The 26,489-nt window shown below is 44.2% G+C and overlaps 1 protein-coding gene across 7 annotated transcripts in view; it reads right to left on the bottom strand.

Moving 5' to 3' along the window:
• The window catches only part of EHBP1 (EH domain binding protein 1), a 445,048-nt gene extending 428,664 nt beyond the window's left edge, over positions 1-16,384 (bottom strand). For 4 of the 7 annotated variants that reach the window (XM_073672136.1, XM_073672138.1, XM_073672139.1 and 1 more), the window contains exons 1-2: positions 16,122-16,384; positions 13,990-14,368 (exon numbers count right to left, since the gene is read on the bottom strand). In XM_073672136.1, coding sequence (XP_073528237.1) covers positions 13,990-14,093 — 104 coding nt within the window. In that variant the 5' untranslated portion in view covers positions 14,094-14,368; positions 16,122-16,384. Of the gene's footprint in view, positions 1-13,989; positions 14,369-16,121 lie in introns of those variants that run through there. The other 3 variants (XM_073672140.1, XM_073672141.1, XM_073672143.1) reach the window with 2 other exon arrangements.
• Between the last annotated feature and the right edge of the window lie 10,105 nt (positions 16,385-26,489).

The raw sequence follows: 26,489 nt of genomic DNA, 5'->3' as shown, positions 1-26,489 counted from the left end.
TCAGTGTGCACATGTGCGGGATATATTGCGGACTGTGCTACTGGCAAAAAAAAAAAAAACCACGGACATGTCAACGTGTTTTGCACACGGACACACGATCCGTGGAAACACACGGACATGTGCGCAGACCCATAGATTTGAAGGGGTCTACGTGTGTCAGTGTCTACAGTACAAGTGAAAACAGTCACCACAAGTACCGGAGATACTGACGTGTGAAGGAAACCTCATAAAGACACATGCAGGCAGCCTCTAGATTCTCGCGTTACATGTAACCTACTCACTGTGCTCCCCTTATCAGGACACCCAAATGGAGAGTTTATAAACCACATGCCCAAATATAAAGACCCAAGGTAATATTTTCATGGCCCTAAGGTAAACTAGGCTTCTGAAGAATCACACAGGCCTCTAGTGTGGTCCAACTGAGCTTCTAAAAACCTGAAGTAATAGATCTTTCCCTGACAAAATATCTGATATATCCAGGACGTTCTTCTATTACACTCTGGTTTCCTTCGGGACAAGGAGCGGAAGGAGAATACAACCTTAACAACGTAATGTGATAGATGATCTGAGTGCAATAACCAACTAAAAAGAAGATTGTGAGGAGCAATATGCTCACTGGCCACCTCTCAGGAGAGGCCGGGTCTCCCCAACTGCATATCAGGTTATTGTTTGGGAAGACTAAAAAAAAAAAATCACGGAAGTCTTCCGAGATGTCAAACAATTCCAGAGAGCAAATGCAGCTACATTAAGTGACTCTTGTGCAAACTATCTATTTCTATGGGCCACAGACCTATCATAACCAGCATGGATCTACCGCACGTCAACATGTCAAATTACTATCATTAGGTGCCTTTTGTGTGGCAGCGACCATAAAAATTGCAGCACTCCAACAGTGTGAGATCTAAGCTGAGTGTATGCACAAGACATTATTGGCTGACTTTTGGAAATACAGCTTATTTTAAACTGCCCGTATGCACCAAGCATTCATATTTTTTTTTCCAATGGGTAGAGAGAAGTAGGCTGCTGTTAAATATCTTAGACTATAGTTAAACTCCAATGAAAATGGAAGGATGAGGCATTGAAAGTCCTCTTCGACATCAATGGGTTCGAGCAATTTTTCTCCGATGCGTATGAATTCTTGTGACAGTGTCTGCTGTGAATCTTATGCGTTTGCCCAACACAGACATCAGATTTTAACGAATACCTGCATATGCCAATGGTCTGCGGCATGCCATGTGGCAAGCTTTACAATCAGACATGTTGGTGTTTGTGATAGTTGCAATAGTTTCATGTGGCCACTGAGTCCATGGACTGGCTGCAGCAGTCACATGCAGATACGGTAGGTAATTAAGAATTTATTTTTATTTTACAAAAAACAAAGATTACTCTCATCTGTTAAATCACCCAGCTGTCATGGTTGTGACAGACAGTCTCCCTGCAGTTGGTTGCAGAAGATCTGTATCACTCTGGGACCCAAAAGCTACCTTCCTCCAGCTAATTGACACCCTGGCCTGAGTGTTTAAATAATTTGTTTGCTACAGTGAGGCGCCGGTGATATTCACATGTTCCCTTGTGAAGGCTTGGAGCTACTACAGTCTGTTTTCTTCCTCTCTGGTGCTAGGAGGACGTGTGGTGCAATCTCTCCGAAGTCGGCTCAAGCTAAGTTACGTTCCCCTGTGTTTGTCTCCCTTGTTGTCTTTAGTTGTTAGTGGGGACTGAATAGTGCTCATCCCCCCCTTCCCTATCCAGGGCCAAGCTCTAGGGAAATACAGGGTTTCGGTTCCTGTGCGGCGATTGGTGAGGAACCAATATAGGGATGGTAGGGGAGAGAGGGTGATATCAGATCAGCCTAGGAGGTCTCCACTCCCCCTTTACCTAGTGTCTGGGCTTGCTTCACCTCTTACCTTCGTGTTGCACTTAGTCTTTCCCTCTACCTGCATGACACCGGCGTTCTGGTGACAGCCAGGCTTTCTCTTTTGCTGCAGTTAATGTGATACGATGATCATGCACACGTGACAGCTGTGATATCGGCTTGTGTATCACTAGACCCCTGACGTCACCGCTTGGCAGCCGCCACATGAGCATGGAAGCACATTATTACTAGATCATTGGTATATCCAGGTGAGTATATGTTAGTTTATCTTATTTTAAAGGGGTTATCTAGAACTTCTATATCAATGGCCTATACTTAGAATAAGTAATCAATATCAGATCAGTTTGGGCCTGACCCCCCCCCCCCCAATAATCAATACTTAGAGGGAGCTGCAAACAGCTGATATGATATGGTCCTTGACAATCCCTTTTGACATACTCCCTACTTTTAGTAAATTTTTTACAGCCTGAAAACCCCATTATGAATCATTCAATACCTTTAGGCTATGTGCCCACGATGCAGAAATGCTCAGGATTTTTAATGAGCGTTTCTGCATCTCCCTGGTAGAAAAAAAGCATGCGGATTGTACATGCGGATTGTACATACGTTTTTCCTGCCAGGGACATGCAAATGTGAAGCGTTCTTTTGCATTTCCGCATGCGGGTTGACAAGAGCTTTCCAGGCAATTTTAGCATCACTTGGAAACTGCTTGTCAACTAGGTCACACTATAAATCCATGCAAACGGCATGGATTTATATACTGTGACTGAAAGAATGTTTAAAAATAAAAAATAAATCTATACTTACCTTCTGATGGCCCCCGGAGTCTTGCTTCGCTCGATCCTGGCTGCCAGCAGATCGCGGTACACTGAAGAACCTGCCGACGTCAGCATCGCGTGACCCGTCACATGATTGACTTCAGCGCAGGTCCTCCAGTCCATCGCGATCTGCCGGCAAGTGAAGAGAAGGAGAGCGGGGGCCGTCAGAAGGTAAATATAATATTTATTTTTAATTTTATTCTTTTTTAACACAGGTTCTATGGTACCCGGGTCCGGAGGAGAGTCTCCTCTCCTCTAGACCTGGGTACCATCCGCACATTGAACGCATGTATTCCGCATGTGCTTATCTAGTGAAGCAGAATACATGCGTTCTAATGCAAGTCAATGGCGGCGAAAACGCAGCGCTTCCGCAAAATAATTGGTAGTGCTGCATTTTTCTCCACAATGATAATCCGCAGCGGAGATTTAAGCAGCATGTGCACAGCACATGCGGATTATCATTGGGGAATATGACAGGCCTTCTACCATGCGTTTTTTAAGCGTTTCTGCAACGTTTATGCCACTGCGGAAACACTTAAACGCATCGTTGGCACACAGCCTTAAAAGTAATCTGTCAGCAGGATGATGTAGGGGCTGAGACTGATTTCAGCGATATGTCACTTGCTGGTCTGCATGCCGGCATTTTTACAGAATCACAGTTTTCTCAGCTGCAAATCAAGCAACGCTCAAAATGCCGAGCCCTGTATAATCCAGTCCACACCACTGATGGGCAGCTTTCTGCCAATGTGCAGTGTACACAGGAAGCAGCCAAACAGTTGTGGGGACGGGGTGACAGAGCAGTTGATTAAAAGACACGAGATACCTAGTCCTCTAGTGATAATATCCTGCTGATAAAACACTGATTTTATTGAAATAGAAACACACAGCCTAGTAAGTGATACATCGCTGGAATTAGGAACTCTGCCCCTATATCATGCTGCTCTTAGATTACATAGCAAAAACCTGCTGACAGATTCCCTGTAACAATTAGTCTAATTATTGCTTATTACTAAGACAGAGGCATTCCTTTACAATGGCTATGGTCACGGAGATGCAATAGAGGCACTCATGGTGTCACTGACTGATGTTTGGCCTTGGACTTTAAGAGGACGGCTCCGTCTGCTCACTGCTTACCCACTGCGCTATCAATGCTGCAACAAAACAATCAAAAGTGCCAACACCATTTACGCAACACATCACTTGCTGTACTAATACAGGACACTGCGTCTGCAGTGTTGTTTTCTGTGCATAAAGTATTAAAAAGAAAGTAGTTTTATGAAATACTAGAAAGCACATGCTGCATACTACACTTTGTTGAGAACAGCATACAGAGGGTACACTGTGACCCCCATGGGAGTACTGTATTGAAGCCAAAAAAAAAATGAACAGAACAGCACAAACAAATGTACAAACTTTGTTCTTATTAGGAAAGAAAATGGTCATTGCAAAATAATCCAAAACTTGTACATGAGCTCCGGCACACAGTGTGATCCTATACCAGGGATGTCAAACTCAAACACACAGAGGGCCAAAATGAAAAACCTGGACAAAGTCGCCGGCCAACTAGTATACAGTACAATGGGCCCCACATAGTCCTCCATACAGAATAATGGGACCCACATAGTCCTCCATACAGATTAATGGGCCCCACATAGTCCTCCATGCAGAATAATGGGCCCCACATAGGGGTGGCGGTTCTGGTGTCGGGGGCCAAATATAAATCACCGTGCGGGTGTCATGCAAGGTGTGGGAAACACTTAGTGCAACACAGAGGGAAGAGGGAAAGGGAGCCCAGACACTAGGGAAAGGGGGGAGTGGAGACCTCCTAGTCTAGTGTCACCCTGTCTCAACTACCGTCCCTATATTGGCTCTTTACCAATCGCCGCACGTGTGCTTCGCCGTGTCTTTCCCTGGCGTATGGCTAAAGCTAGGGAAGGAAGGAGATGAGCACTAGTCGATCTCCACTAAACTCTATAGACAACAAGGTTGAACAAACAGGGGGGAATTGCTTAGCCTTAGAAGACTCCAGACAAATGCGCACACGGCCTCAAGTTCCAGAGAGCTCTTGCTAAAGCCTCACAAGAAGTAATGAATATTGCCGGCACCTCCATCTCAAACACACCAGGTTTTTATACACTCAGGCCAGGGAGCTAATTAGCCAGAGGGAGGTAGCCGCTGGGTCCAAGAGACAGCCAGCCTCTAAGAAGAGGTCTGTAATGCCAAACGTAGAGATCTCCTGCAACCAACTGCAGGGCGACTGTCACCTCTGACACACCCGTGACAGCGTGCAAGAGTTTTTCCACAAGATGAACCAGAATTTTCATTTTGACAATAAGCAATTCCTGGAAGTAGAGTCGGTGCGAATCGATTTGCAGGACCTGGTCCATCAGCCATTCCAGTAATATTTGTCCACCGGACAGGAGCCCTGAGAGCCTCCTACCTACCATCATCCGCGGCTCTTCTTCTGATTAGCCGGTTCTGCTGTGACGTCACATAAGTCACGCCACAACGATGATGTTGCGCCAGGCCGGCTAATCAGAAGAAGGGCCTCAGATGCTGTCAGGTAGGAGGCTCTCAGGGCTCCTGTCCAGCGAGTCCTGCAAATCAATGTGAACAAACTCTACCGGGAATCATCAAAAAAAACAGAGAAATTCCCAAACAACATTTATCACCTGCATGTGTGACCAAGGCAACCTATTTCTACCATAAAGACATTGGTTTTCATACAATGGGAAATACAAAGAATGTTTTTAATCAAGACCACTCCTGAGATGGCAATACACATTTATCCCTTATGTATCTATATGGCTTAAAACAGGACCTGACAAAACCCGATGCTTCCACCACAAGTCAAAAGCAAACATTGACATCAAGCTTTGAAAGACCACTCCTGACGGGTAAAGATGTGGCTGGTCCTGTCCTTTGTGGTTGGTCCTGATGGAAGAGGTTGGATCACCTCGAAACGCGTTGACGAATAAAACCGCATCTGCACTCCATTTGGTTTCCCATTGTGTATTGTATCTCTGGCAGCGTGGCTTTATACCCACCTCATCTTACAGCATTGCTGTTATATCTATCTGGTGGCCTTTTACAAGCCTTAGGCCACGTGCACACGTTCAGTATTTGGTCAGTATTTTACATCAGTATTTGTAAGCCAAAACTAGGAGTGGGTGAGAAATTCAGAAGTGGTGACGTGTTTCTATTATACTTTTCCTCTGATTGTTCCTCACCTGGTTTTGGCTTAAAAATACTAATGGAAAACACTGACCAAATACTGATAGTGTGAACGTGGCCTTAAAAAGGGATTGTGACGGTCACAACCCTTCCAGGTGAGCATACTCTTATTTAATCTATTCTCTATTTACCAGGTAAGACCCTATCGCGATACACCAGGGCTTTCATACATGGAAGATTTATTGCAGCAATTTCTGCGACTGCTGCATTTTTTCCCCAGCTGCACTCTTCTACAGGTGTCTGCAGCCAAAGTGCGCAAAAGCCACCGCTTTGATTATTGCATTTTTGCTGTGTGTTTTAAAGCAGCATTTTTTAATGCACTTTTTCCTATAGAAATATATCGGAAAAGGACATCTGATGATGTGCTCTTCCAGTCACCTGACAGCTGCAGCCAATCACAGGTAGCATCAGTCCGCTTCCAGAGCCGGCTCAGCACTCCGATGCTGCCTGTGCTGGTTTAAATATAGTTAAAGGGAACCTGTCAGAAACCCTACCCCAGCAGAATTAGTGCCAGATAGGTCAGTGTATGAAAGATACCTATTTTGGCGCCATCTGCTGCACCGTCGCTCGTAATGTTTTCCACTGCCCTATCCTGCACTACCGATGTTTTAGCAAGCATAATGTTACTGACAGATTACCATTAAGGGGAACCTCTTATATGGTTCGAACTGAGGGTGGAAAAAATCTTCTTATGCCTCTGCAGAAGCAATTTGCATAATTCATTTCCCAGAGCAGCATTGCAAGGCTTAAAAGTCTCTTCACATTAGCATGTAAGGATTGGCATGTCACACTCCACAAGGAGAAACGTTACCCCTTGGATCTCGGTCAGACGCCTCTCACCTAGACAAACCAGATCTAACACTTTGCACTGATGAGGGGCAAAACCCTGAAACACCATGTCTGCAAGTTGAGATTCTGGTTTGTCATGTGGAAAGGCTCGTTAAAGGGTTGATACTGACTTTTCAGATTGTTACTTCCAATAGGTGGCACTAGAGTTCTAGCCCTCTTCCTCTCTGAAGAGGCAATTTGCATAATGTATAGGGAGACCCATATCAATCTAGGCAAGCTGCACGAGGAGAAGCGGTCAGGACCCGTACCTGTGACTAGTCACCTCCAGCTTTTGCCTCCCACCATATTTTCTATGAAACGTCAAATGATAGAGGTATAGACGTATAATACTGACCGCGCTGCTGTAAAAGAATAGTATTTCCACACTCTTGGAGAATTTCAGGTAGTTGACGCGTTTCGGGTTTGGACCGAACATTTTTGAAAAAAAAAAAAAAACTACAGATTTGTATTTTCTATGAAACGTCACGACCTTGGTTCAGGCAGCTTGAAACACCTTAGAATGTCGGGAAAAGTACTGTGTGACTGTGTGAACAGAGCCTTAGAAAGCAATGGTGGAGGAGGGAGCAGGGGAAAAATACACCCCCCACCCAAAAAAAAAAACAAAAAAAAAAACACAACAACATTGCAAGAAAAAAAAGTTCCACTGGTGTAGCCAGCCATTTACCCAACCTGTCTGGAATTGGTCGGGGCACGTTGGGGGTTGGAATTTCATAAAAGCTGTGTCCTTCAAAATGATACAGTCATGCAACCAAGAGACCCCCGGCCGCGACAATCCAAGAACAAAACAACTTTTTACAGACCTAACTGATCAATCGCCTGCCTGAACCGCAGCAGTCGTCTACCACATGATACACAATGCCGCACTTTGCTGCCATTATTACGAGATCAATGCACCACGGTAAGATAATGGCCTCATGTAAAAAGCCAGGTTGTCTGCAGGGCTATTATTGAGTCAGTTGAGGTGAGCAGATCTCGGATGTACATTAAAGTTAATGGAGCCTTATGAATGAACGGTCAGCATCTCTCCACTGTAAAGCGAGGCCTTCTGAAGACCGGACACTTTCAGGACATTGATTAGCTGAAAGATCTGCTCTCCTGCAACTTTACAGCCCTCATATGACCCGACCGCTTCAATAAAAGGAAAAAAATGTTTGTACAAAGACGCAGCACTAAAAATAAAACCGAACATGATGCAATGACGTCTTCTTTCCTGTACTGAGAGTCCCACACAGCACAATAAAAAGTGAAAAATTGGCGTCAATTATATGAATATACAACATCACGTGCAAATAACGCGATCCAATGATGGCTTCATTCATTCAATCGCCAAAATGATATCACTAATAAAAATTATTTCAGGAATATTGACACCATTGTAAATGTGACCCATGAAGTTTATAGGAGGAGATGTCTCATAAAAACCTCGCCTGTCCAAACGGCTTATTACAGAATATGGCCCTTATGAACTGGTCTGCGTAGGCTCCATCTGACACTAGTTGTTCACGGATATAACACGTGCCCATTATAGTCTACAGGGCTGATGACATGGTCTTCAAAAAAGTATGGACAGAGTGTCTGCAAGAAGCAATATGGAGACATGTCCATTTTTTATCTGAACCCATTAAAATCAATGAGATCTTGAAGAAAAAAAAAAAAAAAAAAGACGCACAATTGTCATCCAAGTGCCGTCCATTGCTTACTGTCTTTAATGGGTAAGAGAAGCTTTGAATTTTTTTTTTTGCATATGAGAAACAGGCAAAAATGGACGGGGCACAAATATAGATGAAAAATCGGATCTACTAACGAAAAACAGGCGCTTTTTTTTTCTACTATGAAAATAGGCCTCATTCAGACGTCTGGGAGTTTAACGCCCATTTTTCACATTTGTGAACCCTTTAAAGTCTACGGAATAGTTCACAAGGCTATTTTATTTTTGCAGATCAAGTGTCCAAAAATGAAAAAAAAAAAACAAAACAAAAAAAAAAAAAAAAACTGATGAAACACGGATGGTAAACACTGACCAAATACTGATAGAAATCTGACCCGAAACATTAAGGACTTGATCACACATAGCACTTTTGATGTGTTTTTTTTTTCTGCCTTGTTTCCAAACCAAAATATCCAGTAACAACCTTTTCTGAATATTGCAGATATATTTACTGCCTTTTCCACTTTATTTGATGTGATTTTGTTGCAGATTTAAAGCGTTTTTTTTTTAATGAATTTGTTTTAGCACAGAAAGGCCGTGTTCACGTGTAGAATAAATACTGCGTTTTTGTGTGCAGAAAGTCTGCTGTGGATCTGATGTCATGAATCCTCGCGCATACTGCGTGCTTAAAGCTGAGATGATGCTGAATTGTGTGTTTTCCTATGCGATTTTTCTCTATGGGGGAGCCTTAAAAAACTCCATGTAAAAAGCGGTGTTACATTTTTAAGTTCAAAAGAATCAAAGCTTTTCTGTATTAAAAAAAAATGCATTAAAGAACGCTGCATCAAATTTTCACCAAAAACGCATCAAATAAAGGAGGAAAAAAGGCAAGAATGCAGGAATCAGAAATCAGTTTTCATGAAATCACATCTATTTTGCTTGGAGAGGTAAGTGCAGTAGATTTTCGGTCCACAAAATCGCAATGGTAAAAAAAAGCAGTATTTATGCTAAGTGGGAACAGTTTTTCACATACCCTAAAAAATAAATAAATAGTTGTGTGAAACTGGCTTAAAAAGGAATCTGTCACCAGGTTTTTACTACCCCCATCTGAGAGCAGCGATCCTGATTTTATGCATCACTTACTTTACTGGGTGCTGCAGTTTTGACTAATGGTGTTAATTTTTGGGCCTAAAAATTAACAGGTTCTACCTGTCTGTTCTACACAGCACCAGCTCAGAGTGGTCTCTGACCGCTCCTGTTGGTGATGTCAACAGAGCAGCTCCTCTTCTTCCGGGCTGCTCTGTTTACAGGGCGTGACTACAGACGCTATGCTGATTGACAACCAGCTCCCCGAAGTTAGGCAGCGGGGAGTTGGCTGTCAATAAGGTTGCTATCGGCAGTCACACATTGTCAACAGAGCAGAGCGGAAGAGAAGCTGCTACTCTGTCAACATGACATCAGCAGAAGCTGTGACTGCTCTGTGTTGGTAGAGATCGGCGCCGAGCACAACAGGCAGGTAGGTAGGTAGCAACATTCTGCTTGTTAGTTCTTAAGCAAGTAGTAAAAAAAATAAATAGTACCAGATAACCCCTTTAAAAACAGTTTTCTCTGCTGATCTCGCAGTTCTCTGAATGCGGAGCTCAGTATAACCCCACCCACACCACTGATTGGCAGCTTTCTGCCTATGCACAGTATACACAGAAAGCAGCCAATCAGTGGTGGGGGTGTGGTTATACAGAGTGCATACATATGGAGGACTACATGGCAGTCTGTTTACTAGTCCTCTAGTGAGTCTCCTGCTAATAAAACAATGATTTTATCAAAAGTACAGCAAGCAGCCCAGTAAGTGACACATTGCTGGAATCAGGGTCTCTGTCTCTACATTATGCTGCTCCTAGATTAGGTGGCAAAAACCAGGTGACAGATTCCCTTTAGACTATGTTCACATGGCATCTTTTACATGCCGATGAAGCCGCTAAGTTTTCTCAGGTGAAGCCGCTTCAGAAAAAACGCCGGCGGTCTAGAGAGTGGTCGGCATCCAAACGAGAACACCCGAAGAATGAGCGTGTCACTTTTTTTAAATTCGCCACAATTTCCAAACCCTGAAGCAGTTAAAAGTGACATAAGATGGAACATATGCACAGGAGCGTCATTTTGACATTGTTGCGCACGGTGTTCCTTTTAGGGGGCGCTATTGAGCCGCTTTTTCAAGCACAATTGTCTACTAAAGACATGGTCTGCACAAAGCCTTAACAACAACAACTAGATTTTCACTTCAGATTTCACCCAATCAATGTAGACGGCAACATCCAATGTGAATCCACAGCACAATCCGCAGGTAATAAGCGTGGATTTTGCTGTGGATTACCTGCCGATTTGTGGCAAGATCATCAGTGAAATAGGTTTGTAGGACGTCATGCGAATTCAGAGCACCTAGGTGCATGTCTCATTACGGCTAATAAACCAACTGAGCAACCAATAAGTTCAGAAAAAAAGGAGACAGCAGCACTTCCACCTCGATGAATGTTATGGAAGTCCAATACGCGACGTTTTGCTTTACAACCAGCCTTTTTCAGGCGTACACTTGACTTTCAATACATTAATCAAGGTGGATGTGTTCTCCTTTCTTTTTTTTTTTTTTTGTGAAATTTTCATGTTATGTGGACGTACCCTAGTAATGGTTTCTGCTCCGGCGAACCAGAATGTCCAGGCGGTCCACGGACCACCATTTATTTTGCAGCATTTGCATGGAAGAAGTATTCTTCTCGGGTAAGGCCTCATTCACACATCAGTTTTTTCTGACGTAGGAGAAAACGGACCAAGATTCATCAGAGTTTGGGCAGATTTTCATCAGTTTTTTTTCACTAATGAGGAAGAAGAAAAAAAAATTCTCCACCTTCCCCTATCAGTCAGTGAAAAATGTGTGGCAACCGAAAGCAGTCGGATTTTTTCAAGGACTCATAGACTTGCATTGCCGATTTTCATCCAACACTCGGCTCCACATCAGACATGTCACTGCACCTTTGCCTGGATCACTTGGTCTGAGGAAAAAGATCTGAAAGTGAACAGCCCCATTAACATTCATAGCTATGAGGGAAATCCATGAAAAAAAAAAAAATACAGATCGCACTTGTACATGAAAAACTGACATCTTATCGAGCACTAACACTTGCAGTAATTAGAAGGATTCTTTATCAATCATACCCTGTAAATTTCTCCAGCTTTATAGAAGGACTAGGACCCACTGTATCCTTAGTTTGTCAATAAATATCTCTGTTATAGGTCTCATTTACAAGCAAGTTTTCTTTTGCATCGGATTGGTTTCGATCAAGTTTTTTTTATAAGTTAGATTTTCATCCATTTATGCTCCACGTATCCATTTTTTACCATCATTTTTTTTTTTCTTGCAAGTAATATGAAAGTTTCCAAACTTATCCTACCAATTAGACAGCAAAAAACAGACAGCACTAGGATGACACACAAATGACATCAGTATCTTTTCACCCACCCAATGACTTAAACAGGCAAGTTTGATGCACAAGTCGGGTTCTGGACAAACCTTGATTAAAAACTCTGATAGACTATGGCATAGTCTAACAGAGGTGTGAATGAAGCCTTACACATAGATGAGCAGATACAGCTGGCCCCATAGATTCCATAGCATTGGAGATCCACTGTGGTTACCTTATCAGTACCTGCACTCAGGTTCCCATACGGAACCAAACACAGCATCAGTACTGAAAACAAAAAAGATATATAGCGTGTCACTTAAAATATATTTTTCCTACTGTCATCTGCCTGATGCTTAAAAGCGGTATTCCCATCTCCAAGATCCTATCCCAATATGTAGCAGCTGTAATAATAATAATAATATTAGCAAATACCTCCAATAACAAATGTAATATAGTTTTTCTGATTCACTAAATCACTTTCCTCATGTGCAGGCATTGCAGGACCTTTAGGTATCCATGGTTACGACCACTAGTAACTAGCTGTTACTAGTGGTCGTAACCATGGATACCTAAAGGTCCTGCAATGCCTGCACATGAGGGAAGAGATTTAGCGAATCAGAAAAACTATATTACATTTGTTATTGAAGGTGTTTGCTAATATTATTATTATTACACCTACTACATATTGGGATAGGATCTTGGAGACGGGAATATCCCTTTAAGCATCAGGCAGATAAGATAAGATAAGATATACTTTATTTATCCCGGAGGAAATTGCGGTATCACAGCAGCAGAACACAGATGACAGTAGGAAAAATATTTTAATGTGGTATTAAGTGGCACGCTATATATTTTTTTGTTTTCAGTACTGAAGCTGTGTTTGGTTCCGTATGGGAACCTGAGTGCAGGTACTGATAAGGTAACCACAGTGGATCTCCAATGCGCTGATTACTATGTAATCTGATGGAGCCAGCTAACATTTCAAGCACACAAACCTCCAACTGGAAAAGCAAATGCACCCTTCAGGGTAATAGAAACCTCCAGAAGATCCGGTTACATGGTCCTGTGCAGGAGACTTTACAAGTACCAGTTTCGATGTGTTTAGGCCACCACTTCACACCTACATGACGCTGGCCAAAAGATGTGCCAAAACCATTAACAAGAGTATTGCAGTTTTTTTGTTTTTTTTAACTATATTGCAAGCTTTGCCCACTTTTTCAAACACAGTTGTGATGGATGACGCGGTGCGTGGGCTTCAGGAATATGGCAAACCCCAAACATTTTATATACTGATGAACTGGCATTGATAAATCCATAGACCTGTTACCAGGTGAAGTGTGTCCAGTTTTTGCTCCTCTCTTGTTCCCACTGCTCCCCTTTTGGAAATCCCCCATATGGTTCCAGAGATCTGGGCCTTTTTATTTAGTGGCTATTTTTATGGTCTTTATCAAGGGGGGCGGTGCTCACATGGTAATGATGAACAGCCTAAAGACACGCCCCAGAGGATAATGTGAGCCACACCCCCTTGACAAAGACAGTCAACATTAAAGACAAAGTCCCCTATCTCTGGAACTGCATTATGGCAAATTCCCCCCAAAACAAAATGGAATACTAAGGGGAGCGGAAATAAAACAACAACAAAAACTGGCCACTTGACCTGGTGACGGGTCCCATTTAATGTATGCAGCTCCAAGTACGATGGTGCTCATTAGTAATCACTCCTCCATTCACTGCTGTCCCCAAGATCTGTTTAGGGACCGAATTACAATATGCAAATTTAGAAGCATTCAGCCCTGAAACAAACATCAGCATTTTCTGTTTTAAATCCATTTTTTTTTTCCTCAGCCCCGATTAATTCATTTCTTAAACCTTTACAGACCAGGACGTGTGAGCAGCCAATGATATCAGCGGCGTTATAATTGTGCAGTCATTAGAATAATTAGGGCAATGTGTCAAGAAAGAAACCCCCCCCCCCCCCCCGACTGCAAGCGAGACGTTCGGAGCGTGGGAATTTTCTTGACTTCTGTACACAACTTTGCTGTTTGAGGTTAGCCACTGTGCGCATTCCAGGGAACCTTTGTAAACGCCGAGCATCGTAAACGTGGGGTTACTGACCATTTCTTAGTGCACTCCACCATCAGCTCCTGATACGATGCCACAAACTGAAATTTGGAAGCGTGTTTGCCCACGCGCTGCAACCTCTTCCACACCGAAGCCATGATCCAGGAACAGCTAGGGGCACTTGTTTTAAAAAAAATAAATAAATCAGACGTCTTTTCTCTAGTAATCCAAGCAGGAGAGTCTACATGGGGGGACGGAGGTGGCCGAACACAGGCTGTCGTCCAGCAGCGCTCAGCACAGGCAGCAGATCCCACTTTACAAGGCAGACAGCCAGCTCAGGAGACTCCTGCATGGCTGAGGGAGAGGAAGTCCCCAGTGCATGGAAAGTCAGCCCTCCTCCCCGGCGAAATGACGTGGACTCTGTAGAGCTAGACTGGAAAAGACAAAGGAGGAAGAAGGGAAACTGCAGTTAATATTTGACATCATGCAGCAATTTACTCCTATGAAACGCAGAGCGAGTCCAGCGTGATCCCTTACAAAGGGACGGACAGTGTGTGCTCTCCCTCCTCCTCCTCCCACATAGGAGAATCAATGGTACACCTTCCAACACGGCAATTATAGGGAGGGATCCGCCTCCATAACATTATATAGTAAGGGCCGAGCTGCACTCACAAGCCTGAAACACATCCCTTGTATTAGTGATCATCCCTCATTACAGCGCAGGGCGATTACCCTCCCCAGCCCTGCATGTAACGCCGGACGTACAATCATAACCGGCCAGGTTGGGATTCTCCCCTCGATGTCACAGAGACCAGCTGTGTATGGAATCGGGAGATTGCCGCCAATTAATTGTCACTTTGTGGGTTTTTTTAAATTATTATTATTATTAATAATAATATTAGGTTTAATTACCAAGATCATATTCGCGTGCAGAAAATCTGCTCCGTTTCGGAGCTTGTTCACATGCTGCGTTTTGCAACTGCAAAATAAAAACGTTGCACTTTACAGCAACAGCAAAGCGACTGAGAATTCTGAAACCTCATGCACATGCTGCATATTTTTCTGTGTGGATGAAAACAAGTTGTTTTTTTTCGTTTTTTTTAAATCTGCAGGATTTTAATTCTGTCAGCATTTTTCACCTATGAATGGGGAAAAAAATGCACGTAAAAATATGTGAAAAACGGGTGTATTTTACAAGGGGTTTTAGCTGCCAACAATTTATTCTTTTTGGTGCAGAAAAACCTGTTGCAAATACTCAACGTGTGGACAGAGCCTTACGGTTCAAGCAAAACTGATGTGACTTCATGGAAACTCATCTCTGCTGTGCACTTTTGAGTTGTTTTTTTTTTTTCTTCTTTCTTTTGCTTCTTTTAGAGCCATAAAAACCGCATGTAAAAAAGCGCTGCACCAAAAACACAAAGAAAGGTGAAAATCCATAAACCTTCCCGCAATAATCAGATCAGGCGTATTTTAATTTGGACACCTGCGGAGAAAAAAAAGCAGCATTTCTGCACATATGAACACGGCCTTAAAGAGGTGTCGCACAACCAAAAACAATTATGCGATTATTTTAGAGCTGCAATTTTTTATTTTTTTTTTTTGGGGGGGGGGGGCAAAGTTGTATGACACGTGCACCGGAGTCTGTGACAAGTGATCGGTGTGTGACTTGTGACCAACGGCAGAAAATCAAACCTTTGTGACTGTTGTGTGAGATCGCAGGTCGCGATACGACGCCGCACTCAGTGTTGCCCTCACTTTACGTGGCGGGTGGGATGGATCAGACGGCCGACCATAATCTTTCAGTATGTGTATGGGCAGCAGTGGGGGATCGCTGGGGTGGGCAGGCTGGATACTGGAGCATGCCCGCATCTATCCTAAAAATTGGTCCAACCAATTTCGGAAGCGGTCACCCATTTTTTTTTGCCCGTGCCCACTTATAGCGGGCGGAGGATGAGGTCTTCTGCACCGTCCATGGCACATAGTGATGCTGGCAGGTCTGGTCCAGGGACTTTGTCAGACTTTGGTGTCATGTGTGAGGACCCCCCTCCTGCTGTCACTACAAGCTGTCATCTCCGCACATTAACCCTTGCCTGCCACAGATGGGCGCAGAGGGTGAGAGGCAGGCAGCAGGGCAGAGGCTACAATCACACCATCAGCAGCAGAATAAGGACATGCAATCTGCTTACCTCCTGCCCACTGGGGCATTTAATCCCTCAGCCCTGATGGTTAGTGTGGATCATCCATGCCAGTGTGCCCACCATTACCGATACAATCCCTTCTCCTCCAGGCCAGGAATAATTGGTATGCAGACAGAAAGGTGCAGCCCCCCTCCCGGCCCTGGACTCCAGCACAAGCCTCCGTGAAAAAAAAACCCTCCCTGCAAGCTCCAGCCGCTGCACCGCCGCCAATGCCGCCGCCGCGTCCCACATTGGGCACTCAGCAGCATGGATACTGCGCAGGGATTGGAGCTCCGTGCTGTCACTCAATCTATAATCCAATCAGCGTTTACCTAGAATGGGGCGGGGCTTGCCAGCTCTTTAAAGGGCTATGCTTAGAAAAAAAATCCAGCCGGCCCCGCCTACTACACACAGCGATGTGATTGGTCGACAGAGAAAAGTGACAGAAGCTTGTTTATGGTATAGAGAATGCTGATTGGACGCTTGACACGTCAATCAGAAAATCTGGCACGTTATAAATTGTGGCCGCTAGCAATGGGATCATTTTATTTACAGTAGATTAACGCGTAGTCTGAATTGTGTAATGACCTCATACACAGGCAGGTACAGAACCTGCAAAGACAGGCAGCCTGTGACTCTCTCCTACTACTGCAGGTGGGGAATGGTGGTCGTAGTAGTCCTAGGTTATCTTGGGGGAGAATTGGCTTCATAGTCTGAGAACCAGGACTTTATTTTTCAGTGGTGTTGTATTTTATAGGTCCATTTTTACTTTTGTTATTTAGTTATTTTTGGGAGGTGACAAGACCAAAGAGCAGCGACTCTGCCGTCTGTGTGCTTTATATATCAGTATTTTCATTATGGGAAAATGAGGGGATTTAATCTTTTATATTTAAAGTTTTATATATATTTGTTTATTTTTTTATTAGTCACCTTAGGGCAGGGATGTCAAACTGAAACACACAGAGGGCTAAAATGAAAAACTTGGACAAAGTCGCAGGCCAACTAGTATACAGAATAATGGGGCCCCACATAGTCCTCCATACAGAATAATGGGCCCCACATAGTCCTCCATACAGAATAATGGGCCCCACATAGTGCTCCATACAGAATAATAGGCCCCACATAGTCCTCCATACAGAGTAATGGGCCCCACATAGTCCTCCATACAGAATAATGGGCCCCCATACAGTCCTCCATACAGAATAATGGGCCCCACATAGTCCTCCATACAGAATAATAGGCCCCACATAGTCCCCCATACAGTATAATGGGGCCCCACACAGTCCTCCATACAGTATAATGGCCCCACATAGTCCTCCATACAGAATAATGGGCCCCACATAGTCCTCCATACAGAATAATGGGCCTCACATAGTCCTCCATACAGAATAATGGGCCCCACATAGTCCTCCATACAGAATAATGGCCCCACATAGTCCTCCATACAGAATAATGGCCCCACATAGTCCTCCATACAGAATAATAGGCCCACATAGTCCTCTATACAGAATAATGGGCCCCACATAGTTCTCCATACTGAATAATGGGGCCCCACATAGTCCTCCATACAGAATAATGGGGCCCCACATAGTCCTCCATACAGAATAATGGCCCCACATAGTCCTCCATACAGAATAATGGGCCCCACATAGTCCTCCATACAGAATAATGGGGCCCCACATAGTCCTCCATACAGAATAATGGGGCCCCACATAGTCCTCCATACAGAATAATGGCCCCACATAGTCCTCCATACAGAATAATAGGCCCCACATAGTCCTCCATACAGAATAATGGAATAATGGCCCCATATAGTCCTCCATACAGAGTAATGGGTCCCACATAGTCCTCCATTCAAAATAATGGGCCCCACATAGTCCTCCATACAGAATAATGGGTCCCACATAGTCCTCCATACAGAATAATGGCCATCGTGATTGACAGCAGCATCTAAGAAGTTAAACTATTGCAGCAGTTACTTGTGCGCATACTGTGCAATGCAGCTGACACCCGAGGTGTATGGGGATCTGTACCTGAGCCCATTCCATACTGGAAGGAATCAATTTATTGTTGCATTTGCGCTTATTTTTTGTGTTTTTGTTGTTTTGTGCTTTTTTTTTGTTGTTGTTTTGTGTTTTTTTTGTACCAGTTCATCTTTCCATTTGCTCTTTTTTTTTTGTCTTGTTTTATTGTGTTCACCTCTTTTTTTTGAGCGGGGTTTAGGATCGCCAGGTGTTTTTTCCTGATTCATTCTTTGCGAAGTAGCAAAATAAATTGCAAATCTACTCCAGTCCCCCTTCTCCCTGAGTGATTTTCTGTACATTATAAATTTTTGACTTATTTAGTGACCTTTTGAACTAAAATGTCACAAAAAATGGTTAAAGACAAAAAGAACATTTTGCGCCATATTCATGAACCGCATGTACCATTTTGAAGAATTTGGGGCAAGAAGCGGCAGCGAATGCCACAAGACAAAGGAAGAAAAGTGACCTCAATAAATTGCAAATGATAAATCTGAGTCTTTGGGTTTCAATTCCTCATGATCTCGGTTTAATGGAAACTCGCCAATGCAAGTTTATGGGTCCGTGAAAAACTTTGACAGCAAACAGATGGCACCCAAGTTGCATGTTTGTGCGGTCCATTTTGGCTGACTGATTTCCAAGGAAGAGCTTGAGAAACCATGAGGGTTTTTTTAAGAACAAATAATGACACACAATGGTAAAAAACAGACACTGATGAAAATCTGATCTAGCACACTAAGGGCGCAGTCAGACGGCAATATAAATCAGAGCGCAGTGCAGGGACTGGCCGGCGGCTCTACCTACCAGAGCTTGTCAACTTCATGTATTTCTATGCAACTGTCATACTGAGGTTGGCAGAGCCACCGGCCAGTCCGTGCACTTGCTCCGATTTATACTGCGCCCTAATGCAAACTGGTCCTTTTTTTTTCACTTGCAAGATAAAAAAGAAAAAACAGATGTCTGAATGAGGCCTAAGAATGATACTTTTCGCTGTGCCCAGTTTCTAGATTCCCAGAAAAATTACTGTAATATGCAAATGAGTGACAGCACTGGCTTCACTTGGATCAGCGGTGAGATGAAATTTCCACAGTATTGGCTCATATGCAGAAATATCAGAAGGCAAAGATGAGGAAAACGCCTCTACTGCACATGCACAGGAATTTAGCCAAGAGAGTGCTGCCACATGTGAAGGCAGTGTAGTTACTTAAAGAAGCACTCCTCCTCCCATCAAAGTTTTTATCTTCTTAATATATTGCAGTCATCATATTATATAGCACTGTGTACTTACAATTGCCCATTTTGCCTTTCTACCCAGCAAATTCTTCTCTTTGCTCTATGTAGAAACAGGAAGTCTCTTAGCTCTACAAAAATCATTCCCCTCTTCAACTCCTGACCCAGCTGCTCCCTCCTCCCCTCTGCCAGGGACTTTTGCAGTGACTGATGAGTCATACAGGGACAATTTACCTCCTGTTTCTACATAGAGCTTAGAAGGATTCAGCTAGTCAGTTTTTAATCACGTGATGTCATAGACCTAATGGATAAGGGAAGAATTAATAGGGTAGAAAGGCAAAATGAGCAATTGTAAGTACACAGTGCTGCATAATATGGTGATTACAATATATTACGAGGATAAATATTTTGATGGGAGGAGTGCTTCTTTAAGGAGGCGCCAGGGGGCATCTGGACGACATAATGGACTAAATGTGTATGCTGACTTGTGGCATTAAGCAAACGCTGATCGGTTACTTGTTTGCTGATTGGTGTTTATTTACAGGCAGAATGTATATGCACAGAAAGATCATTAACGAAATCGTTCTGTGCGCATACCCTGCCATTGTTTTCGGCAGCACAGGATGATGTGCTGCCGAGAATAATGACTTTTAAGCAATCTTAAAAATCTTTCTCTGACAAATGAGCTTCTTGCTTGTTTGCCGGGTAATTGGCAGCCTATTTTGATTCCCAGATTATCAGGAAACGATCACTCCTAGGACGACTCGTGCACGGTTATCTGCTGGTGCATATGCACCATTTGAGAAGCTGCACCGAAGCACAGAGCACCGCCTAGGTGCAGCGAGCACATACTTTGCACACAGTTTTAAAGTAGTTTTTCTGGACCCCCAGGTGAGAAGTTATCATTATTCTTACAGGGAGATTCCCTATATGGCTATGTACTTAGTTTAGAAAGTTATTTTGATGATCCAGTGCTGGCTACTCCTGGGGTCTTCGTCTGCACAGAAAAAGATGACGTTCTGTTATTCCGTCACCGGTTTGCTGGGTCTTGTGATTGGCTGAATTGCTCACGTACCTTGGATGACATCTGGAGCATGGGCCGTCATCGCTTTCTATCCCAGCGCACATCACGAAAATTGACAAACCTGAATCCATAGGGATTGGATGACTATGCCTCATTTTATTGGTTTAAAATGACCCCTAATGGTAAGTGTTACCTAGGTTCAGATAGGGCAAGACGGGTTTCATGAATTCTTTGGAATCCTGGGGGAACCGTTACTCAGGGCAAACATAGGCTGCAGCTTCTCTCAGGCACACGATAGATTCAATTGCTGACCAGACACATCTGACAAGAGTCTTTTTCAACAATCCTGCCCTAAAAGTATCATTGAAAGTTCGCAAGTAAGTTTTAAATAACGTTGGAGACAGTGTCAGTCCTAAAAATTACTCCAAATACTAGTAAGACTTCTGAGGATAGCCATTAGTAGACTGTATACATTGTGATTTTTCATGTGCAGTATGTTCCTACAGACTGCGTAATGCATTGCCTCTGAAAAAAGTGAAGCTACTGTCTGATCCCTGCATTTCAAGCTGCATCATGATTTATTAACAAATTTCCATTTGCTCCTAGTGCTGAAGTGTCCCGTTACTTGCTATTTAACCTGTCTGCTTCTCCAACCGTCTCGTTACCATAACACAGTGTGTATGGTCATAAGAAACAGAAATCTGAGCAGCTACATTAAGCCAAAATTCAGGATTTAAGCCCCAATATCAACTTCTGAATAAACATGAAACAAATGGGGCAAAACATCACGGTTAACAGAAGCAACTGGTAATTGTAAAAAGTCAAGTAAAAAATTTTGGGGTATTATACCATGCAAAAAGTTCTTATAAACTCCTCAACATTACAATTGCAACACCAAGATGGAAATGTTGTGGATTTATGGAAAGCACAGGATCGATAGACATGCAAATGATGAAAAAATGGAAACAAAATTTTCAAAACATTTCGATTTATTCAGTATTGAGTATGAACGCCACATTCAGAAATCCCCGCACTTACAACCTTGTCAGCTATGAATGAAGTTATTAAAGAAGCAGATAGTCTGAAGAGCGGTGTATAAATACACCTAAATCACATATAATATGGACCTAGGCGCTTCTTAACATTTCCATAACCAGTAAGTAGATCGGCCCATGTGGTAGTTATAGGAAAATATTGTTAGGATCTTATTGTTGTGCATTTCTGGTTTCGCCCCACTGTATTTGTTGTGTTAGTTGTGTACATAACATTGCCGTTCAGCATTGTTTGAGGCATGCTAGGCAAGGCTTCAGTGAACAGCGGGACTCAGTGAAGCCGCTAAGTAGCAGCTGCCAAAGTAAAGTTTACAAATGGATCAATTTCAAATTATTTTGTCTTTTTCAGATTTATTCATGGAAAAATACTTCAATCACCTCTTAATAGCATTTCACAATGCTGGATATCATCACTTAGAAAATAATTTTATAGCATCAAGAGAATGCATGTATTGTGAATACATCTATTTCTGTCACTTAATAGATTTTTTTGTCATAATAAAATCATAAATATATAAACATTTAAGTGGATTATCCCCAAAATCATAATATGGTCTCAGTTTTCTGTACATTTAGAATTAATCACGTGTGGCAATACAACCTATTATTCAATCTGCACTGCTTTGCAGCTATCATCCCCCTAATGACACTCTCTCGCTTTACCTTCCGTTGCTACTTGCCATCCACAATGTTACGCTCGCGCCCGGACTGACTGGCGTGAGCGTGATTAGTGATCCCACTGTACCATGAACCGAGGAGTGCCTGGAGGGGCGTAACTAAGTATCTACCCGATCCGAGCAAGGTCGCACGGCGGCTAACGACTCCGTGAACCAAGGAGGAACCGAGCAGAGGGACCAGGTGCTACTCCAGGTCAGACCCCGGTCACAGCTGTTGACCCACACCGGGGAATGCAGGAACAAGCAGGTTAGGCTGGCATACGGACAGGTGGGTATTGGCAGGCACGGCAGGTAACAGGCAAGTGCTCCCAGGTGAGCGGGCTGGCAGGCGGTCATGGCAAGTGATGGCAGGAGCCTCCGGGTTGGCACGGCAGGTAACAAGCGGGCAACAGGCAGGTAACAGGCAGGTGCTCCCAGGTGAGCGGGCTGGCAGTCACGGCAGGTAACAGGCAGATAGGGAGGCACTAGCAGGTTGGAGCGCAGGCTGGATAGGGTCCAGTACAGACTGGGATTCAGGGACAGAACCGCAGATGCGGTAGACAAGCAGAGCAGAGAGGAACCGCTGGAGCGGTGGGCAAGGCAGAGCAGAGAGGAACCGCCGGAGCGGTGAGCAATGCAAAGCAGAGAGGAACCGCCGGAGTGGTGAGCAAGGCAGAGCAAAGAGGAACCGCCGGAGCGGTGAGCAAGGCAGAGCAGAGAGGAACCGCAGGAGCTGTGAGCAAGGCAGAGCAGGAAGGAACCGCAGAAGCGGTGAGCAAGGCAGAGCAGAGCAAAACCGCCGGAGCGGTGAACAAGGCAAAGCAGAGAGGACAGGACTCTGTTCACACTGAACAGACTGGAAGGGAAAAGCAGAACCAGATACACACAAGGTACTTACAGTGAAGTAGTGAGTGGACTCTAAACTCACAACAGAAGTACAGAGACAACGAGTAGGAGTTAGGTGCAGGTTCAGAGACTGCAGGAAAAGGGAAGGTACGGACACAGAGACAAACAGGCTAGGAGAGTGTTCAGACAGGAACTGACACTGCAACAAGATACCCGAGCGAGTCTGGATATACGGCCCCCAGAGAGGCGGACAAACAGGCTAAGAGATAGTTCAGACAGGCCTGGGAGTACAGCCCCCAGGTTGGCGGACAGGCAAGAAACAGAACGGGACGGGACCTGGCACATCAGAGGCAAGGAGCCCTCTGAAGGTAAGAGTTGCTCAGTCACCTCCTACTTTGTGGAGGGGGTTTAAATATCCAGTGACTCACAGCAATAGGCTGGAGACGCATTAGGGGTGCGCCCACAGCAGCTATAAGAATCAGGAAGTAACCGGGCCGCCGCCCTAAGCAGTCAGTCAAGGGACATGAACACAGCATGAACTGGAGCAGGAATAGCAGACTGGACAGACAGGTAAGATTGCTGCCTTGCATAGTGGGAGGTGGTGCACTATGCAAGCACGCCGCCAGGGATGTTACACTCAAGTAGTTCTAATGTTGTCGGTAGAGCATGCTCAGATGCACCTAATGGCCCTGTCTAATAGAACATCTGACAGCTGGGTTCAGTGATGTAGTCTGATGGGCCCGGATGCAAAATTTGAACCTGGGGCCCCTCCACACACACACACACCTCGCCCCATCTGCCCCCACATGTTGGTCAGATGTACTGTATGGGCCTTTGTAGCATTCTAAATCCTATAAGGACATATGAGTTGCCTCCCCTTCCCCATTATTTAGTAATGTCCCTCATCCTGGGCTCCATCCTGGTATATATGTCCCATTTCCTGGGCATATCCTATTATATATGTCCCCCATCCTGTAATATATGTCCCTCATCCTGGCCCCATCCTGGTATATGTATATCCTCCATCCTGGAAAATATGTTCACCATCCTGGTATATATGACCTCCATCCTGGTATATATTCCCCATTCTGCCACTTTAACGCATAGAAAAAAAATAAATGATTCTACTCACCTTCTCTCCGATCCGCTGCCACGTGGTGTCTTCTTCTGAAGCCGGCAGCTTTCTTCAGTGTGCAAGCGGCGGGAATGCATGACGTCACTGCCATGCGCCCCCAGTCACGTGCACGCCGACTTCAGCTGATGGGCTCTGATTGGCCGGCAGCGTGTATTGCAGCGCACGGATCCCTGCGCCGTGATACACTTCAGCAGAATGTGCGTCCGAGGACACACATCCAGTTGAAATTTGCGTTGGCATCGGCGGGCCCCTCACCCACTGGGTCGAGGTCGCGACTTGTGCAATTGCAATCATTACACCCCTGGCTGGGTTGTAGTACAGTTCAGTTGTTCTATGCTGAAGATCCCACTGTTACTAGCTGCATTTGCATCTAATAATCAATCTAATTCATGAAAAACAGTTGCACCTATGGCCATGTCTAAAGAAACACTCCCCTAAATATTTTTTTTTCATTAAATGTGTGTATATGTTTATGGTGTGTAGTGTGAGTATATTATTATACCTACCGCCACTTTCTCTAGGATACAGCACTGCTCCGTTTCGGGCTCTTCAGATTTTCTGGGCTCTCCGGACCACTCTATACTCTATGCGAGAGCTGGAAGTCTCATTTACAATGTAAGCCTATGGAACCTCTTTCTGACGCTTCATATACTTACATACTTACATTGTAAAAGCAACTTCTGGGTCACGCAGCATGCAGTGTGACCCGGAGAGTTTGCAGAGCAGTGACCTCACTGAGAAGCGGAGCAGAACAGCTCAGGATCCCACAGAAAGCGACGCTAGGTCGCAATAATAATTGCCCATGTTGAGATCTATATATATCATGAAGCACGGGAGAGCAAGTGGAGGGACCTGCAGCACTGAGGAGAAGCAGGATGCCGCTGGGAAATGTAGCTTTAGCCGATAAGAATAGCACTGCCCAGTCATCTCAGTGTAGCTGTATGCACAGAGGGGAAGAAGTAGATTAAAAAAGATCACACAGATACAAGAAAGAAATTTTATGTTGGGATTGTACTATATATTAACAATAGTAATGATGATACTGTGCTTTACATTGTGGAAGTAACTCTTTAACATATTGTACATGTCTGTTTTCTGATCCTGTAATCACCCAGAAAGGAGTTGTCCATTACCTTGATATCTTTAGGAAGGATAATCAATATTAATTGGTGCAACACGCATCTATCTGCTGTTTTCCCCTCCCACCAGAACCACATGCACAGAGCCAGAACAGCATGATTCCGTACACTGTTTAGTGGCCGTTCCCAGGTACTGCAGTTCAGATATTATTAAAGAATTTGTCCACTACTTGGACAACTCCTTGTCATCCTCCATGCTTTTTTAAAATAATAAAGCTTATACTCACCTCTCGTCCAGGCGCCGTTCCCGTGGTGTCGGCACTCGCTCTCCCCGGGGCTCTAGTGCTGTTGTTGTGACACATGACATCGGCACCCAATCAGCGCTGGCGTCACTGTCCCCGCCTCCTGTCGAATTGAACATGAAAAGGAAATCAGAGAGCAGCCGCAGCCCGGACTTCCTCTTCATGTTCGATTTGTCCAAAGGTGGGGACAGTCAAACCAGCACTAATTAGGCAATGGGGTCACGTGTCACAACAACAGCACCGGAGCCCCGGGGAGAGCGAGTGCCGACATCGCAGGAAAAGCGTCAGCATGGGAGGTGAGTATTGTTTTTTTATTTTATCGGGGCCAAACATTTAGATCCAGAAGGGGTTGTCCTAGTAGTGGACAATCTCTTTAATTCAGGTCAATAGGAACTGAGGTGGAGTACCAGAAAATGGCCACTAAACAGTGTACATAGCCAAGCTGTTCAAGCATTGTACATACAGTACATTTGGCAGCAGCAGGAGTTGCAAACAGCTCATATATGGGGGTACTGGATGTCAGACTCTTACCTGTCTCATATGGATGACAATCCTAAGGAGGAGAGATCTAAATGGTGGACAACCCCATTAAAGGAAATCTGTCAGCAAAATTTTGGTTTAACTATAGGCTGGATGCTAGAACACTGCTAAGAACCTCTGCAGAGGTCGACCTTGTTGAAATTTGCTGTTGAATTGTTGCTAGTGCAGTACTTGGCAGCGGCCACTAAACAACGTAAGGGGCTACTGTGTTCCGAACTATATATCGCTTAGATACAAGTCACTACTGGGGTAGGAAACAGCTAATTGGAGGGTACCAGGTGTCATGCCCCACCGATCTCATGTTGGTGACATATCATATAGAGAGGTTATTAATTGTTAAGTTCTGGACATCCCCTTTAACTCAAAACAATCTATTGCTCAGGCAAAGAGGTCAGAGACAGGTGTAAATATCTGGCATCTGATGGCCAGCCACAACAAACTCCGCTAAGGAAACAGGACAGCATCCGTGGTGGTGATAAATGTTACGAGTCC

Source organism: Phyllobates terribilis, unplaced genomic scaffold (assembly GCF_046119375.1).
Source record: "Phyllobates terribilis strain yellow unplaced genomic scaffold, ASM4611937v1 Scaffold_3__8_contigs__length_932513732, whole genome shotgun sequence".
NCBI lineage: Eukaryota > Metazoa > Chordata > Amphibia > Anura > Dendrobatidae > Phyllobates > Phyllobates terribilis.
The sequence above is the reverse complement of the archived record's forward strand: the minus strand, read 5'-3'. Positions and strand labels throughout refer to the sequence as shown.